Source organism: Scyliorhinus canicula, chromosome 2, assembly GCF_902713615.1.
Source record: "Scyliorhinus canicula chromosome 2, sScyCan1.1, whole genome shotgun sequence".
NCBI lineage: Eukaryota > Metazoa > Chordata > Chondrichthyes > Carcharhiniformes > Scyliorhinidae > Scyliorhinus > Scyliorhinus canicula.
The window spans coordinates 243,928,005-243,948,251 of NC_052147.1; the positions used below are offsets into that span (position 1 = coordinate 243,928,005).

Genomic DNA, 20,247 nt, shown 5'->3' on the forward strand with positions numbered 1-20,247 from the left:
TTTCTAATTTGCATCAAAGCAAAACACAGCATTGAAGTATGGCTATTTGCTTGTTTCAGGCCTATTTTACTGGTCTCTTGGCCAGATAATCAGAGGGCAGCAGAGCAGAGCTACTGATCAGCTGTTCTGGGGAAATTTGCATACGTGCAGTGCAGTCAGCCTAATTTGAAGGTGGTTTGTGGAGGGGCTGTTGTCAAGTGACAGTTAAACCCGAAACACTTCGTCAGTGTTTCCCACCCTACCTCCTCCTCTAACCAAAAAAAAAACCCACGGTTGTTGGGAAGCGGGAGCAGGGGCTTGTCGTGAAGGTGAGTGAGTGCCTTTAAATTTGCTTACCTTTCAGCGGGAGCAGGGTTTGAGGTAATATCAGGTAAGCTCTTCCTTTCTTTTTCTTTTTCTTGTTTTTTTTTTTAATCTAGAGGTGATGTCAGGGAAGGCAGTACAATGCTCCTCCTGCAGAATGTTTGAGGTGAGGGACGCCGTCAGTGTCCCTGCTGATTTCATCTGTGGGAAGTGCACCCAACTCCAGCTCCTCAAAAACCGTGTTAGGGACCTGGAGCTTGAGCTGGATGAACTTCGGATCATTCGGGAGGCAGAGGGGGTCATAGATAGGAGCTTCAGGGAAATAGTTACACCAAAGACTGGAGATAGATGGATAACTGTAAGAGGGACTGGGAAGAAGCAGTCAGTGCAGGGACCCCCTGTGGTCGTTCCCCTGAGTAACAAGTATACCGTTTTGGATACTTGTGGGGGGGGGGGACTTACCAGGGGTAAGCCATGGGGTACGGGCCTCTGGCACGGAGTCTGTCCCTGTTGCTCAGAAGGGAAGGGGGGAAAGGAGTAGAACATTAGTAATTGGGGACTCAATAGTCAGGGGCACAGATAGGAGATTTTGTGGGAGTGAGAGAGACTCACGTTTGGTATGTTGCCTCCCAGGTGCAAGGGTACGTGATGTCTCGGATCGTGTTTTCCGGGTCCTTAAGGGGGAGGGGGAGCAGCCCCAAGTCGTAGTCCACATTGGCACTAACGACATAGGTAGGAAAGGGGACAAGGATGTCAGGCAGGCCTTTAGGGAGCTAGGATGGAAGCTCAGAGCGAGAACAAACAGAATTGTTATCTCTGGGTTGTTGCCCGTGCCATGTGATAGTGAGATGAGGAATAGGGAGAGAGAGCAATTAAACACGTGGCTACAGGGATGGTGCAGGCGGGAGGGATTCAGATTTCTGGATAACTGGGGCTCTTTCTGGGGAAGGTGGGACCTCTATAGACAGGATGGTCTACATCTGAACCTGAGGGGCACCAATATCCTGGGGGGGAGATTTGTTAGTGCTCTTTGGGGGGGTTTAAACTAATTCAGCAGGGGCATGGGAACCTGGATTGTAGTTTTGGGGTACGGGAGATTGAGAGTATAGAGGTCAAGAGCACAGATTTGACTTCGCAGGAGGGTGCCAGTGTTCAGGTTGGTGGTTTGAAGTGTGTCTACTTCAATGCCAGGAGTATACGAAATAAGGTAGGGGAATTGGCAGCATGGGTTGGTACCTGGGACTTCGATGTTGTGGCCATTTCAGAGACATGGATAGAGCAGGGACAGGAATGGTTGTTGCAGGTTCCGGGGTTTAGGTGTTTTAGTAAGCTCAGAGAAGGGGGCAAAAGAGGGGGAGGTGTGGCGCTGCTAGTCAAGGACAGTATTACGGTGGCGGAAAGGATGCTAGATGGGGACTCTTCTTCTGAGGTAGTATGGGCTGAGGTTAGAAACAGGAAAGGAGAGGTCACCCTGTTGGGAGTTTTCTATAGGTCACCTAATAGTTCTAGGGATGTAGAGGAAAGGATGGCGAAGATGATTCTGGAAAAGAGCGAAAGTAACGGGGTAGTTATGGGAGACTTTAACTTTCCAAATATTGATTGGAAAAGATATAGTTCGAGTACATTAGATCGGTCGTTCTTTGTACAATGTGTGCAGGAGGGTTTCCTGACACAATATGTTGACAGGCCAACAAGAGGCGAGGCCACATTGGATTTGGTTTTGGGTAATGAACCAGGCCAGGTGTTAGATCTGGAGGTAGGTGAGCACTTTGGAAACAGTGACCACAATTCGGTGACCTTTACGTTAGTGATGGAAAGGGATAAGTATACCCCGCAGGGCGAGAGTTATAGCTGGGGGAAGGGCAATTATGATGCCATTAGACATGACTTAGGATGTGTAGGTTGGAGAAGTAGGCTGCAAGGGTTGGGCACACTGGATATGTGGAGCTTGTTCAAGGAACAGCTATTGCATGTTCTCGATAAGTACGTACCAGTCAGGCAGGGAGGAAGGGGTCGAGCGAGGGAACCGTGGTTTACCAAAGAAGTGGAATCTCTTGTTAAGAGGAAGAAGGAGGCCCATGTGAAGATGAGGCGTGAAGTTTCAGTTGGGGCGCTTGATAGTTACAAGGAAGCGAGGAAGGATCTAAAGAGAGAGCTAAGACGAGCAAGGAGGGGACATGAGAAGTCTTTGACAGGTAGGATCAAGGAAAACCCAAAAGCTTTCTATAGGTATGCCAGGAATAAAAGAATGACTAGGGTAAGAGTAGGGCCAGTCAAGGACAGTGGTGGGAAGTTGTGTGTGGAGGCTGAGGAGATAAGCGAGATACTAAATGAATACTTTTCGTCAGTATTCACTCAGGAAAAAGATAATATTGTGGAGGAGAATGCTGAGACCCAGGCTATTAGAATAGATGGCATTGAGGTGCGTAGGGAAGAAGTGTTGGCAATTCTGGACAAGGTGAAAATAGATAAGTCCCCGGGGCCTGATGGGATTTTTCCTAGGATTCTCTGGGAAGCCAGGGAAGAGGTTGCTGAGCCTTTGGCTTTGATTTTTAGGTCATCATTGTCTACAGGAATAGTGCCAGAGGACTGGAGGATAGCAAATGTGGTCCCTTTGTTCAAGAAGGGGAGTAGAGATAACCCCGGTAACTATAGGCCGGTGAGCCTAACGTCTGTGGTGGGTAAAGTCTTGGAGAGGATTATAAAATATACGATTTATAATCATCTAGATAGGAATAATATGATTAGGGATAGTCAGCATGGTTTTGTGAAGGGTAGGTCATGCCTCACAAACCTTATCGAGTTCTTTGAGAAGGTGACTGAACAGGTTGACGAGGGTAGAGCAGTTGATGTGGTGTATATGGATTTCAGTAAAGCATTTGATAAGGTTCCACACGGTCGGCTATTGCAGAAAATACGGAGGCTGGGGATTGAGGGGGACTTAGAGATGTGGATCAGAAATTGGCTAGTTGAAAGAAGACAGAGAGTGGTAGTTGTTGGGAAATGTTCAGAATGGAGTTCAGTTACGAGTGGCGTACCACAAGGATCTGTTCTGGGGCCGTTGCTGTTTGTCATTTTTATAAATGACCTAGAGGAGGGCGCAGAAGGATGGGTGAGTAAATTTGCAGACGACACTAAAGTCGGTGGAGTTGTAGACAGTGCGGAAGGATGTTGCAGGTTACAGAGGGACATAGATAAGCTGCAGAGCTGGGCTGAGAGGTGGCAAATGGAGTTTAATGTGGAGAAGTGTGAGGTGATTCACTTTGGAAAGAATAACAGGAATGCGGAATATTTGGCTAATGGTAAAATTCTTGGTAGTGTGGATGAGCAGAGGGATCTCGGTGTCCATGTACATAGATCCCTGAAAGTTGCCACCCAGGTTGATAGGGTTGTGAAGAAGGCCTATGGTGTGTTGGCCTTTATTGGTAAAAGGATTGAGTTCCGGAGCCATGAGGTCATGTTGCAGTTGTACAAAACTCTAGTACGGCCGCATTTGGAGTATTGCATACAGTTCTGGTCGCCTCATTATAGGAAGGACGTGGAAGCTTTGGAACGGGTGCAGAGGAGATTTACCAGGATGTTGCCTGGTATGGAGGGAAAATCTTATGAGGAAAGGCTGATGGACTTGAGAGAGAGAAGAAGGTTAAGAGGTGACTTAATAGAGGCATACAAAATGATCAGAGGGTTAGATAGGGTGGACAGCGAGAGCCTTCTCCCCCGGATGGAGGTGGCTAGCACGAGGGGACATAGCTTTAAATTGAGGGGTAATAGATATAGGACAGAGGTCAGAGGTGGGTTTTTTATGCAAAGAGTGGTGAGGCCGTGGAATGCCCTACCTGCAACAGTAGTGAACTCGCCAACATTGAGGGCATTTAAAAGTTTATTGGATAAGCATATGGATGATAAGGGCATAGTGTAGGTTAGATGGCCTTTAGTTTTTTTTCCATGTCGGTGCAACATCGAGGGCCGAAGGGCCTGTACTGCGCTGTATCGTTCTATGTTCTATATACACTGGCCTGAAGGTGTTTTACATCACAGTCCAATGGCTTTGCTTATCTGTGAAAAACAGTTTGCAGATAATAGCAGGCTGCTATACTTTAAAACAGCTTTTAGTCTTGCATGTTGGAAAGGTTTGGTCAGTTGTTTGCATGCTTGCATACAGCGGACAGCATTCTGTATTTTATCACTGCTCCTGGGTTAGATAGCTTGGCGAGTCTCAATCACAAGGTTTGATTAAAATAATATGAATGTATCTTAAGGAGATACATCTCGGGGTTATCTGAGAGGCAAATTGCACTCGGGAAGCTGCCATCAATGACAATGAAATAAATAAATAGATCATTGGTTTGTGGAGAATTAGGCCCTTGGTTTAATGTCTCATCTGACAGGCAACACGTCCTCAAGTGTGCGCCTAGGTTATTTTCTCAAAATGCTAACTTTTTGACGTGTGATTGCTACCACCGAGTTAAAGCTGAACAAAGACAGATAAACAATAAAGTTAGGTATCTCTTCATTTCTGGTTGCGGGAACAAAAATAATACATACTGATGCTTGATGAATATTTTACATATAGATATAATTTTATTCCTCACGGTGATTTAAAAAAAAACAAGGGCGGGATTCTCTGATCTGAGACTAAGTGTTGATGCCGTCGTAAACGCCGTTGCGTTTTTCGATGGCGTCAACATGGCCTCAGGAGCAGCGGTTCTGACCCCTAAAGAGGGCCCCCTCCAGCTGCCGATCCTGGCGTCAGATGGGCGGCGCAGGTCTGTGCATGCACAGTGGGACCGGCGTGATTGCCACGCATGCGCAGTGGCTCCCTTCCCCGCGCCGGCCCTGACGCAACATGGCATAGGGCTACAGGGGTCGGCGCAGAACAAAGGAGGCCCCCAGCCCGAGAGGCCAGCCCGCCGATCAGTAGGCCCCGATCGCGGGCCAGGCCACAGTGGAAGGACACCCCCACCCCCTCACTCCCCCACAGGCCGCTCCCAGATGCATCCACGCCGAAAGTCCCGCCGGCCAAGAGCAGGTGTGGACGGCGCCGGCGGGACTTGGCTTTTTCAGCTGGGAGGGCCCGTAGAGCGGCCCCCGACCGGCGTCACGCCGAATGCGCTAGCGCAAATGGTGGCGGTTCTCCAAAGAATGGGTGGATCGGCGTTGGGGCGGCGTGGCGCGATTCACGCCGGTCCCGGCGATTCTCCGGCCAGGTCCCGGGGTGAGAGAATCCCGCCCAAAGTGCTGGACATTCAAGCACATTGATCAGCGTCTGGAAGAAAACCAAGGGCGGGATTCTCCAAAAGCGATTGGGTGCACAGTAAACACTCTTTGCATATCATTAGCGGGTCTGACTCGGTATTCTCTGGCGCCTCCATGATGCTCTGCCTCCACTGGGGGGAATTCCCAACAGCGACGTTCACTTGTGCTTTAAAAATCAGGATCAGGTGCTTTGGCTGATGCGGAAGAAAGAGGACATAGGAGATGCAAAGGTGCAACTCTAGGCTGCCGGCCCTGACACTGGCTGGGTGGGATTCAGGGATGCTGTGGGAGATGGGCTATGGGGCTGGGTTGACCCCCAAGGGACTGGATCAGTGCCCAGGCATGGCCCGCCATCTCCGCGGCACGCCAAGCATGGCAACTGATTCTGCTGAGTGCCACCGGCCATATGGGTGGGTGCTCGAACCACATCCGAACCCGCACCCCAGCCCCCACCCACCACCCCACCACCCCTCGACCCCATCGCCGCAACCCCTCCTCCGCTATACCACCCCCCAACCGGCCGCCACCCATTGACGGGGCATCACGCGGCCCACCCAAAGATAACACCCACAGTAACCCTTACAGGGGGTGCTGGATGGGGGCCACAGAATGTACTGCTGGTAAGGGCAGCTCCAGCTGATGGCAACCCTGTCAGCAGGGATGGGCGCCAAGACCAGAGGCTCCCACTGTGCCGGGCACCAATGGGGCTAGGGGTGCGGCGATGGGACAAGGGGACATGTGGGGGCAGTGTCTGCATTGCCAACTGGGGCCACTATGTAGCCAGTTGAACCTGGTTGGGCAGGGGATATGCACCATGCAAACATGTCGGCCTTCCATACCCTGCAGACATTGTATATTGGAATACAACCAGCAATGGTGGCCTTTCGCCAAGTCGCTGTAATCCTGATCGATGCACTGCGGCTATATGACCTGGAGCTGCTTGAGGTGGAGGATGCTGCAGCAGAGGAGCCTGTGTCAGAGGAACAGGAGGCAGTTGATGAGGATGGGGAGCTGGGTGACCAACAGGCCGAGGAGGAGGTGGTACAAAGGAGACGCCACATGAGGCCCCGGGGTCAACACAGTCTCAGAACCGGAGTATCCGGCCTCATATATTGCTCTTTGAGAAGCAAAGCACCTTACTATAAAATTTCCAGAGATTTATGTTTTAATTTCGGACTGGCAGTATTCACAATTTTCTTCTTATTCAATGTATTCAAACATGCTCGATACAATGGACTTAAATAATAAAATACATTTGTTCATCTTAGTTTTCCCTTAAAACACAAGGAAGCCTGGAACATGGGGAGACTTTTTAGTTGATCAAGTTCACTCTGTCAACAAAGTGCCCTGTAATAACATCTGATTTGCTTTATAAATCTCCCAGAGGAGAGCATTGCAATTTTTCTCCCTTGTCCCCAAAGGCAAATTGGTGAGACTTTAAAATATGTATCGATCACCACGCTGCCTTTTCGTTTACAATTCCAGTTGATTGTTTTCCGTGGATGACTTTTTCATGATCTAGTAATACAGGAGTGATTGCAACGAGGTACCTTATTGTTTCTTGTAACTATACTTTTAATTCTGAGCCCAATGTTTACTGCCCATTTTGTTTTCTCAAAGGAGTTGATAAACACAAATAGCTTTCACAAGATGTCTATCCCACTATTTACAAATGCGATTCTTCGAATCCTCAGCGAGGCATGTTCATTTTGGAAGTGTATCCTGTCGTTCTGGATTTAGGTTACAAGCTCAGCAGCCCAGCATCATTTTTACCTCTCAGCATAAAATGTAATTTTCCTCCACTCTTAAGCTCCTTTACTCTCAGACAACCAAGCTCGATTCTGCAGCTTGCTTGAGAATTTTAAGCCCACGTTCTTGGTTCATTGCACCTTTCAGTTTTTTTAACTTTATACATTAAAATAATTTAAAGATCGATGTCTTAACAAACTTGTAAATAAATAAAAAAACAGAAAATCCTGGAAATATGCAGTGTTTTGTTACCTGTATGGCAGGTAACATGCGCTACTCAATTCAGTTACAGCAAAGGCTTTCGGAAGAAGGCTCGAAGTCGTCCAGAAGTTTTACATAAAGTTTATTGAGTAACCCAACTTAAGTAACTGCTTGAGCTCTTACTTTAAGAACTGTACTAGTAGAAAGGTTACAACTTTTCTATACACTACAACTAGGCCTGACCACGCTAGCAGCCCTGAGTTAAATCTTTGCCTTTGTTCTCCTCACAGTCTAATCAGCCGAAGAGCCTTGAGGGCTGCTTGCTTCCCCCTTTATACCCGCCAGTGAAGCCCCCCCAGTTGTCTTTCCATTTCCCAGCAGCCCCTTCTGTACATACCCATGTAAAGATCACTACATGCAATAGACCATTAATATTTGGAAAGAAAAACATAAATAATACAGGCACATTCTTTGTTAAAACTGAATCTCTTCTCCGACATTGATGGACTATCTATTAGTCCATTACAGAGGCATGACATCTTAGTAGTGGAGTTTTGAGGACAAGAGGTCCAAAATTGCCCACTCCCCCCATTACCACATGTCCTGTTTCAAATGTTAATGTACTGTATCAGCAATATTATTTTCTGAAAGAGATGCATCATTTATGTTTAAATAAGTAAATAGTAATGGCTTCCGCCGTCGCCCATGGGACCCTGTTACAGTTTGACCATTCACTTCCGCGAATACATTTTTAAATTTCCTCCATTTAAACCGCAGGCCATCTCTACTGCTTCTACCGCAGGACAGTAGCACAAGTGGCTGGCACTGTGGCTTCACAGCGCCAGGGTCCCAGGTTCAATTCCCCGCTGGGTCACTGTCTGTGCGGAGTCTGCACGTTTTCCCCGTGTCTGCATGGGTTTCCTCCGGGTGCTCCGGTTTCCTCCCACAGTCCAAAGATGTGCAGGTTAGGTGGATTGGCCATGCTAAATAAATTGCCCTTAGTGTCCAAAAAGGTTAGGAGGGGTTATTGAGTTACGGGAAAAGGGTGGAAGTGAGGGCTTAAGTAGGTTGGTGCAGATGCGATGGGCCGAATGGCCTCCTTCTGCACTGTATGTTCTTTGTTCTACTAGTTCTGGACAAAGTGAAATAACCGGTCATGGTCTATCTTTATCGACCCCCTTTATAACCCTATCATGTCACCTTTATCCTTCCCAGCAAAACATGCCTAATTTACAAAATTACTCTTCATAATGTGAACTCTGCATCAATTTTGTATGTGGGAAGCGAAGTGGGATCTGCTTTAGAAAAGTAACTGGGGCTTCTAAGATGAGCTGCGATGTGGTTTTGTGTTGACTTTCCTTTACGACTAGTTTTTCGAACAACTTGACTATTAACGTACTGGAAAAACAAAGGTAAATGTGTGAATAATCAAACCTGTTTTTTTTCATCTCCAGAAACTGAAGTGTTAAGACGAAATTCTCTGGACTATGAGCCTGAGAGATGAGTTGGTCCTGGTGGGATGGATGTGGCAGAGTTTGAGAAAATCCGTGATGCTTTGGATCTTCATTTTTCTACAAACGCAAGCTAACAATGAGGCACATAAAGAAGCACGGTACATATGGAGAACAGGTAAATCTCCGAAGTAACCAAAATGTACAGCCTGTTGCACACCTGTCTCTGTGTGGCGGGCTACTCAATTTCACGGTGACTAATTTTGTTGATGTGTACTTCAGAGATTATGGCTCCTGCAAGATATTTATTTTATGAAATGTTGTAATTAACTGAAACAAACTTAACTGCTTAATGATAACGTCACATTTTCTTACATCACACTTGGGTGTACAAATTTATCAAATCAAATATTGAAGTTTTTATTTTTATTTTATTTTTAAAAAAAAATGTTTATTCCAATTAAACGCCAATTTAACGTGGCCAATCCACCCACCCTGCACGTTTATAGGTTGTGGGGGTGAGAACCACGCAGACACAGGGAGAATGTGCAAATTGCACACCGGCAGTGACCCGGGACCAGGATCGAACCCGGGTCCTCAGCGCAGTGCTAACCATTGTGCCACCTTGCCGCCCCCAAGTATTGAATATATCGATGAATAAGACCTTGATAGTCACAAATCAGATATTTATCACTTGTAATCAATTTATTCACCGATAAAATAGATGTTGCGTTTGTTAATTGCTTGTGGATGACCAGCAACACACTATACATATGTTTGATATTCTTGGTGAAAGCAATAGTCTACATTGAAAGGTGAGTGTGCAAGACTGCTGGTCCAGGAGCTGTATGATTATAGTGTCCTTCATTTACACATAGGTCCTGTGCACTTATTAAATTGTACAAATGGCTCCTTCTTATTGTCCAGGTCGCAGTGGGTTAGCACTGCGGCCTCACGGCGCTGAGGTCCCAGGTTCGATCCCGGCTCTGGGTCACTGTCCGTGTGGAGTTTGCACATTCTCCCTGTGTTTGCGTGGGTTTCGCCCCCACTACCCAAAGATGTGCTGGGTAGGTGGATTGAACACGCTCAATTGCCCCTTAATTGGAAAAAATGAATTGAGTACTCTAAATTTATAAAAAATAAAAAAAAAGTTATTGTCCAGGTACTTCTTGTCAGTGACACTGATAATCAGCCACTTATAAATAGCTTTAATGTAGAAAGTGGCCAAAGGCATTTCACAGAGAATTGTAGGTTGAGAGTTAAGAGAGACAATTGAAAATTAGGGAGAAGGTATTGTAAAAGAAGGGATGTTTTTAGAAATGTTTTGGAAGCAGAAGGAAAAGTAGCAAGGGAATCTTGGAATAGGCCTGGGACACTTGAGGATTCTGCCATGAATGGCACAACAGATAGGGCATACAGTGGATGCCAGAATTGGTAGACCAAAGAGAACTCTGAAATGCAAGGCAAGATAAGGGCAGCATTTTGCAGGTGATTTTGGTGATGGATAGCACTCTGGCCTTAAGACATGAAGTTTTGCATGCAGGTTAATTTGAGAGCCAGTGAGAGAGACATTTAAAGCAATGCAATAGGTATGGATATGGATAGGGGGGGTGTAGAATCTCAGTAGAAGATTAATGGTTCACATTTAAAAGCAGAATAATTACAAATCAAGGGCTAATAAACACACTTTAAAAGTGTTTGACTAACCAGATTGATAAAATATGAAGTGAAAGAAACAACCAAAGATAACATTGCAGCTGAATGTTGAAGGAAGCCACTGGAAAAATAATCCAAACATATAAAAGGAAGGCCGGATAGGTGAAGATGGAATTATAAAAGAATACAGTTATGGAAGCTAAATGTAAATTTACAATATTTTTCAGTATTGTACTGCCAGAGAGCTTATATAAAAACAGATGAATTGAGAAATTGCACATTGAAAATGGCGTGGATTTGTGAATTGTCTGAAAAAAGAGATATTGTGTCCTTTGGGGAAAAAGGAATTAATCTTGGTCGATTCTATGCTACTTTTAACAACTTAATTATATTGCAGTACGGGAAATCTTCTAAAAACTGATTGCAATCATGGGCACTAATCTTTTGAAAGAAATGACTTTCCTTCCTATTTTTCCATAATCTTCTGAGGGATCTTAATTGATCTAAATATGTTATTTAATATTCAATTACCAACCCAAGGGCTGGTTTAGCACAGGGCTAAAGAGCTGGCTTTGAAAGCAGACCAATGCAGGCCTGCAGCACTGTTCAATTTCCGTAACAGCCTCCCCGAACAGGCGCCGGAATGTGGCAACTAGGGGCTTTTCACAGTAACTTCATTTGAAGCCTACTTGTGACAATAAGCAATTTTCATTTTCATTTCATTCCAATTTGACAAGCTGACTAATAGACAAACTGCTTTCATCACAGCTAACAGTGCCAGAGATTCATTATGTTACAAAGAAACCTGTACATTACGATGTCATAATGCACTTTTCAAATCTATGTTGTTTCATGAAATAATCAATATAATGGAATAGATAGATGAAAAAGATTAGTTGTGGAATCTCATGAAGGAGTACGATAAATAATTCAATAAATGTAAAATGTCATGGATGTTTTGGCAGAAATATAATTGGCTGAAGGGTTATGTATTAATGAGCATGTATTAAGGCATGGTAGGTTTTGAAGATTCTGTTGCAGCCTGCAAAGCTCATTTTGTTATTAATAGAGATCGATTAGTAGGCTTTCTTGTTACTCAAAGTGAAGTTAACATCTTATTGGAAACTATAAGTATTTTGTATTCCCATTTTTTCATGTTATCGTTTCATTGTATGGAGTGAGATATTTCTGAGAGAACACTTCTTTCTGTATTACAGTCATTCTCTTTCATGCAGAGAATTACAGCAAAGTGCGTCCATTTCCACAAGTATCAGATACATGCTTTGATGACAACATTGCATTCATGGACGAGTGTGACAATGCAGGGCTTGTAAACCTGATTGATACAGAGCAATTCTCAGCTATTCTTGTATATTATTAATATTTTGGCTTGTTCCTTATCTGCAGCATCAAAGCAAAGCGACATACCTCCCAAAGAGCTAATTCCACTTTCAAAGCAGTCCCGAGCTAGGCGTCTGGCTTCATGGCATTGTTGCTGAAATTAGAAAATAATGAAACTTTGCCTGTGCAAATTCTAAAACCCGATTCCCTCTGTGATCAGCACTTTCATTTTGTTCTCAGTAGTGCGATAATGATTGCAGCTTCAGATACTGCTGATGTGATAAAGAGATTGATTAATTTTACTTGAAAGGCCATATGCTCAAAGAGATTCAGATCTGAACACCAAGAAGGATGATTCAAAGTCCCAGTAGTGTTCTGAAGCTTCATATATGTTGACATTCAGCTGCTGATAAAAAGACGACCCAGCACTTTTTTCCAAGGTATTTACAGTGCAAACAAATATTTATTTTTCCACATTCCTTGAAGATGGAATTGCTTTTATTACACATGGATCCAAGAGATTTATAAAATGGAAATCTTTGTTCTCAAAGCTCAGATAGAAAACCTGTAATTGCATGCGAGCTCACTACTGTCTCAAGCCAGTGGGACCCAAAAAGAAGGCCATGTAGATAAAAATGAACTGAACCGAACCAAAAATGTCAATTGTTCATAGAGCACATTTACGGATCATTAGGAGCACAGAAATGGTTGCACAGGCACGCAAATCATAAGAATTTTGGACAAGGTAACTGTATGGAAAGTACTGCACAGGTGGCTAGCCATTCACCAACTGGTTTGTGCTGGTGTGTATGAGCCAGCCAAGTTCCCTCACATTCAAGTAACTTCTTCCCATCTTCCCTTGTGCCGCTCAATTCACTTAAATATATCAATACTATTGACATCAACCAGTTGCGGCAGCGATTTTCACATTTTCACCATTCTCTAAAGAAATCCTTCCTAAATTCTTTATTGCCTCTGTTGGCAACTTTTAAAAAAATTTTATGCTGCCGTGTTCTGGACTAGGGGAAATGTTTTCTTCACATCCACTTTGTTGTGCCATTTCAGAATTTTAAAGACCTCTGTCGAGTCTCCTGTTAACCTCTTTTCCAGAGAAGAGTCCTGGCCTACTGTATCTTTCCCTCATATCACATCTTCTCAATGAGGGGAACATTGCGTATGTCATTTCTGCACTTTCTCCAGTGCTTTGATGAAATAGTTTTGTAATACAGATAGGCACACAGTGCTCCCATGTGTCATTTAACCTAGGTTCTATACAAGATAGCACTACCTCTCTACTTTTGTGTTGTATTCTTTTAAAAACAAACCTCAGTGCAGTGAGATGTAAGAACTTTGTTTAGATTCACAAATTATACAAGTATACAAATTCAGTCAAATTCTGAAATGAAGGATGGATAGGAGCTAATTAATGTGGTAAATGGCAATTTGTTAGTGGAGGAAAAAACACCAGGAAAAAAAATATCCAACATCAATCATATATCCTGTGTGCTCTGGGATTTTGTTGGCAAAGCAGAAGTTCCCAGTTTAAAGGGCTGAAAATCAATACATTCTCCAAGACAAATGGACTTTATGACAGGGTATTTAAAAAGACGAGGAAGAGATTTATGAAGCTTTGATGATAATTTTGAAGGAATAAGTGAATTCTGGGAAGTTTGAACACACCGGAAACAAACGATTATGTTTCCCAAGTTCCAAAAAAGAGACAATCTCAATGGGGTGGGTGGCGCGGAGGTGGGGCTGGTTAGCAATGAACTCATGAACTTCCAGCAGAAGCAGAAATTCGCCAAAGAAGTCTTCATACTGAGGGACATTCATACCTACTCAGTATGGGGGGTAATGAGGTTCTCTTCATAACTTGCCCTGAAGTAAATGTATAGCTGAAAGAGACTTGCTGAGAAATTGCACTGATGCGTTTGAACCCTGTTGTTAGCCTTTTGCCAGTGGTAGCTAGCATTCTTGCCTCTGTGTGAGATGGTTGGTGCAGTCAAGCGCCACTACAGAACCTGCGGCACATAATCTGGCGGGGTGGAGGGGGGGGGGGGGGGGGGGTGGGGGAAACCTCATTGCGGTTCAGAGGGAGTGCCACCCAGTCAGTTGTGGTGACCTTTAGATGAAGCATTAAAGCTCAGTCCTCTCAGGTGGAAGTAGAAATTTCAAAAGAAAGAGTGGAGTTGTTTTTCCCCGTGCCCTGGCTGATAATTACCCATCAACCATGAGCAAAACCAGATCATGTACTCATTTGTTTCATTCCTCTACGAAAACCTTGCTGCTGTGCTTCCTAAATTACAACAGTGACTGCATTTTGCTGCAGTGTGTTTTGGCAACTGCTGAAGTTATGAAATGTATAAATGCAAGAGCTTTCCTCCCGTTGTGATCAACGGTTGTAATTGATTGTGAAGAAAGGTTGTCCAAAGTTTTTATGCCTTAGTTTGAATGTCAAAATATAGAGTAGGTGTAAATGTTCCACGATAGCAGGAATTGTTTTGCAAATTTCTGTTTCTCCAGGCAGGTGATGAGTTGAGGGCACTTGAACACTCCGTTAATAATGTTTTATTTCATGTTGTGCACTTTTGAATTATTTTAATGCTTGACAAAGTTGGTACTACTATTGCTCTTTGAACAATTAAGAAAGCTGGAGGAGAATGGTGCTTTGTGCATGTGGTCTCAGAACAGCAAAGTACTTTTGCAATAGCAGAAGTAATGTATGCAACTGAGTTTTAAGCTTTGCCTCAGATGCTCAAACCACGGAATCTGCCTGGTTTACTGAATATATTAAGCATATTTTTGGTTTTGCTGCATCTGGAAAAAAAAGTCTTTACATCCAATTAGTCCCATTTTGAATTTCAATGGTGACAGTAATATATCACACTCTTCATTGGATTGATCTAAAGTCTTGAACGTTGATTCTGCACACCCTCTAAATTAAGGATCAGAGTACATTATGAATGGAAATACAAACCATGCATGCCAAGGTTTTCTATCCTCGTGGAATGAATAGGAGTTTCCCAGAATCATGCATTCCTCCCTGGGGTCTCCTGGGCTAAGGAGATCAGAGATTTAGAATTGACACCCCAGACATGCACCCCCAGCCCATGGTGTCACCCACTGAGAGTGGGTAGGGGAGGGGGAGTGGCTGGGAATTTGGAATTGGCTGGAGTTTTGAATTGCTGGGCCAAAACCTTACCGCCATTAGAACTAAATAGTTGGTCCTGAATGAGGGGGGGGGGGGGGGGGTGCAATGGGACCGCAGCCTGCTTCTTAATTGGCTGCTGCCAGGCCCACTATCCAATCAAGGACGGCAGGTTAGCTGTCCACGCTGCCAGCCCAATCAGAGGGTTGGCAGCTCTGCGGCCTCGGGATGTCACTTAGAGAGGTGGCTGCTATTGAGGTTCCAAGGAAAATGAGAGGACAGGGGAGCTAGAATTTATTTTTCACTGCTGAGGCTAGGCAGGCAGGCTCTGGTGATTGGACAGGAAACTTCTCCAGTGGCAGTGATAGGGCAGTGACCGTTTGCCATTGGAGACCCCCTCCTTGGGCCATGGAGCCTCCCGATCTGATGTACCCCTGGGAAGCTGCTGAGAAGTCACTTCCGTACATCTTGATGCTTCTCCACGAAGCAAGGGGGCTTGCTGCCATTGGAAAGGTGCTTGAGGCCTAAACTGTGACTTTTAATGGGGCTTTTAATTGACTAAATTAGACATCCACCTCTGGTCAGTGTGTCTGAGACGTTCCTGTTCCTGCAATTGGTAAGGTGGTTCAGGGGCAGGATTGACTCGGGCAACACTCTTGATATGGCTGTCTGAAATTTCACTGCCCTTCCCCCCCACCTCTTGTACTGCCACTCGGGGGGGGGGGGCTGACAAAATGTCTCCTGTAAGTGTGAATAATTGTGAAGCCTCAGTCTGACTTCCAGGATCAACTCAGTTGTGTTTATGGGATTGAAAAACGAATTCTTGCTAAAGAAATATTATTATAGAGCAAGAGTAGGCTGCTGTGTATCAATTAGACATCAGGCTCCGCTCTCTGAAATCTTCCGTCAGATCCGGACACCAACTGTCAGCTTTTGGATTGGGGAACGTTCTGGTTACTGCGAAAACCACTTGGAATTGTCTTACATGTAAATCAGATGCCAACAGGGTATGTATTATCCTGACGCTCTCTGGTGGCATTCCCTATAATATCCTGGTCAGTTCCTGATACCTCTCTGGGTTACTGCCCGACCTTAGGTACACTGGGTAATTGAGATGCCCCACCCCAATGGGGGAGCTTGTGCTCCGTAAGGAGAATGGGGAAGATGAGCATTCACCCCGTAGGTCTCGTGAGGGATATTACACCTATTTTATGAGGTAATTGCAATAGTATTTGTAGAAGCCACATGGTCAGATTGCTACATAGTCAAATTGGAATCAGTTATTTTATTCTGTTGTAAATTAATATGTGTGATGTTCTTTGTAGTTCTAATCTGAGGATGGTCTGCATAGTGTTCACAAAGACCACAACTAGCTTTTATATTGAACAAAGCTATTGATTTATTTACACGACTTAATTGGATTCAACACTTACTCCTATATAATAAACAGTTGATAATAAACACAATCTACCCTCATCTACGACTAATCTCTGCACTAATACAATAACTATGATCTGCTCTCACTCACACTATCTTTCCTACAGTCTGTCCTCTAGCTTTCTCCTCCACCTCTCACCCAGAAGGCTTAGCATCGATGCTTTACATAGTTCTGCATCTAGCTCCCACTAGTGGTTAATTTGGACATAACATTAACCCTTACAGTTCTTTACATTTATCATAATGTCACAATATGATAATTGAAAAATGAACCAAAACCATAGAAAATGTCATAAATACGTCATTGTTTATGGCCTAATAGATCATCTGAACTATGGGCTCTCAATGTCTAAGTGTACATCATCCATTTGACCCCAAATTAACAACAGTTTTTATCTAGACACATTTAAATCTATTGGAAACACCATTTACTGATAAATAGAAACTTCTAGCTATCTGCAACATTTCCATCACATGTTCACTTTTATATTAGCAAATTACTGCGGATGCTGGAGTCTGAAACCAAAGAGAAAATGCTGGAAAATCTCAGCAGGTCTGGCAGCATCTGTAGGGAGAGAAAAGAGCCAACATTCGGAGTCCAGATGACTCTTTGACAGATGCTGCCAGACCTGCTGAAATTTTCCAGCATTTTTTCTTTGGTTTCAGATTCCAGCATCCACAGTAATTTGCTAATATAAAAGTGAACATGTGATGGAAATGTTGCAGATAGCTAGAAGTTTCTACTTATCAGTAAAATTTGGCAACAACATAGTCAGGCAGTTTTGTGGTGCCTTCATTTGAAAGTGCTCAGGGGCTGTATGTCTATTGTCCGCTGCTGTGAGTTTAGAGATCAGGAATTCAGATATGTTCAGATCTGGCCTCCTCCACTAAACTCTGCAGAGCCTTGTTTGAGGTGTGGTCAAGTTGGAGAGATAGATGGATTCTTAGGCCAGGTGGTTCCTCATGCCTGGTCAGGTGGAATATTGTAGGGAAGTACATCAAGTAGGTGGGTTGACCTGCTGAGTGGCAGCTGTGGAGATTTCCTGGGATGGGGTTCAGGCATGGGAACTGAAGATTTCAGCTCCCTCTGTAGAGATAGCCAACAGAAATTTTTTCTTCATCGTTTGCTGTGGTGGGGGTTGCTGAGTGGGGGGTGGATGGGTAACCTAGATCATGCAATTTGCACCACTTTTTGAGGCCTCTCCCTTCTGAAAGGTGCACGAGACAGACGCTAGTGGTAGCTTTGCCTCTTGGCGTTATTTATACTGAATTACGTGTCTCTCACCTTGCATACATTGGTGGGGTCGCTGCTCGAGGTCACTGGTGGACAGCATATGCTTGGATTGAGGGTTTGTGAGTTTTCGTCCCCTTTAACATCAGAACATTTACATTTTAAATGAGCGTATTAACAGTTTCAAATGTTTTACTTGCAACGGTGATGCCAATATATGTTGTTTTTACAGTAAATAATTGTGAGTATGATGTTAGCATGTGATCATTGTCATCTGCCAACATCCATTGTAGTTTGACATTTAGATCAGTTGCGTTTTTATCAGACTGCACTTATAACTTTTATTTCAAATTTGAAGGCTGTTCGGCTACAATTGGGGCATTTGACAGGAGTAATTGACTTGAACATTTAAGCTCAGCTTTCTAAACTGATTCTAGCTGTTACTCCGCTAGGAAATAAGCTCTTGGAATACAAAGTAAATCCCACAATGAATTGCAACCCAACACTATTAACAGTGCACTAAAATTTACCAAGGGAGTACCGAAGAATGAATAAAAAAGAAGACTTTGACATTGTACAAGAAACAAATTGGAGTTGAGTAAATGCTTAATTGGGTTGTTCATATCCTAATATAAACTCTATGGAGGTTTCGGATAACATGGCTTAAAAGCACCCAAGTTGTATGCTGGGCAAGCAACACTGATTTCACTGTGATACCACTGCAAACTGTGGCAGTGATAAAGGAGAAGTGTTTAAAAGCAGAGTAGGCTTTTTGCCACTGAATCTTTACTGCTACCTTTTGAACTGAATGAAACACTAAGCTACACACTAGCTTTCCACATTAAAGTTAGAAAGCAGATCCAGAAATTTAAAAATCTTGCACATTTGATCTGAATATTCTGAGTGGCCTCAATTAATACCCTTGCCAATTAGAAACAAAATCAGGAACCAGAGCAGTTGAATGCAACAAATACAGATACAAAACTTGCAAATATTTACAATGGATTGCTTTCTTTCCACCTTCACCAAACAATATGGTCATATCACAAGAACATTTAGATCATGCTAGTGATGCAATTAGTCTGAAATGTTTGGATACTGTTGGGGGGTGGTGGCTATCAGGGGATATCAGCAGCAGCAGCCAGAGCAGGGCACCACGGCTGGCTCTTTTGTTAAGCAGGGTGGGTCAAAGAGCAATAGAACAATACTTATAGGGGACTCTATAGTTAAGGATATAGATAAGCTCTTCTATGGACGTGAAAGAGACTCCAGGATGGTATGTTGCCTCCCTGGTGCCAGGGTCTAGGATGTCTCTGAACAGGCAGAAAGCATTCTGAAGGGAGTGCATGAACATCAGAGTGGTACATATTGGTACTAACAACATAGGTAGGAAGGGTGGATTTAAACTAGTTTGGCAGGGGATGGGAATCAAAGCAAAGGTGAATTAACTGAAGAGGAACTAGAGAGTAGTTCCAGTAAGACTCGGAGGAAGTGCAAGCAGGGTGTGGTTGCTGATCAAAGAGGGTCTAATGGACTAAAGTGCATTTGTTTCAATGCAAGAAGTGTAACAGCTAAGGCAGATGAACTTAGAGCTTGGATTAGTACTTGGAACTATGATGTTGTTGCCATTGCAGAGACTTGGTTAAGGAAAGGACAGGGGCTGGTTTAGCACAGTGGGCTAAATCGCTGGCTTGTAAGACAAAACAATGCCAGCAGCGCGGGTTCAATTCCCGTACAAGCCTCCCCGAACAGACACCGGAATGTGGCAGTAACTTCATTGAAGCCTACTCGTGACAATAAGCGATTATTATTATAGAATTGGCAGCTTAACGTTCCAGGATTTTGATGTTTCAGGAGACTTAGAGGGGGATGTAAAAGGGGTGGGGGAGTTGCACTACTGGTTAAGGAGAATATCACAGCTATACTGCGGGAGGACACTTCAGAAGGCTCATACTGCGAGACAATATGGGTAGAGCTCAGGAACAGAAAGGGGTAGTCACAATGTTGGGGGTTTACTATAGGTCTCCCAACAGCCAGTGGGAAATCGAGGAACAGACATGTAGGCAGATTTTGGCAAGGTGTAAAAGTAACAGAGTTGTGGTGAGTGATTTTATCTTCGTCTTTATTGACTGTGACTCACACAGTGCTAGGGGCGTGGATGGGGCAGAGTTTGTAAGGAGCATCCAGGAGGGCTTCTTGGAATAATATGTAGATAGTCCAACTCGGGAAGGGGCCGTACTGGACCTGGTATTGGGGAATGAGCCCGGCCAGGTGGTCAATGTTTTAGTAGGGGAGCAGTTCGGGAATAGTGACCCCTTTGTTTAAGAGACGTAGCAAAGATAATCCAGGAAATTACAGGCTGGTGAACGTTACGTCAGTGGTAGGGACATTACTGGAGAAGGTTCTTCGAGACAGGATTTACTCCCATTTGGAAGCAAGTGGATGTATTAGCGAAAGGCAGCATAATTTTGTGA

At 44.2% G+C, this 20,247-nt stretch overlaps 1 protein-coding gene across 5 annotated transcripts in view; it reads left to right on the plus strand.

Moving 5' to 3' along the window:
* Positions 1-20,247, plus strand: part of thsd7ba (thrombospondin, type I, domain containing 7Ba) — a 1,373,128-nt gene that overhangs the window by 174,479 nt on the left and 1,178,402 nt on the right. For all 5 annotated transcript variants that reach the window (XM_038789927.1, XM_038789926.1, XM_038789930.1 and 2 more), the window contains one exon: positions 8,964-9,138. In XM_038789927.1, coding sequence (XP_038645855.1) covers positions 8,997-9,138 — 142 coding nt within the window. In that variant the 5' untranslated portion in view covers positions 8,964-8,996. The remainder of the gene's footprint in view (positions 1-8,963; positions 9,139-20,247) is intronic.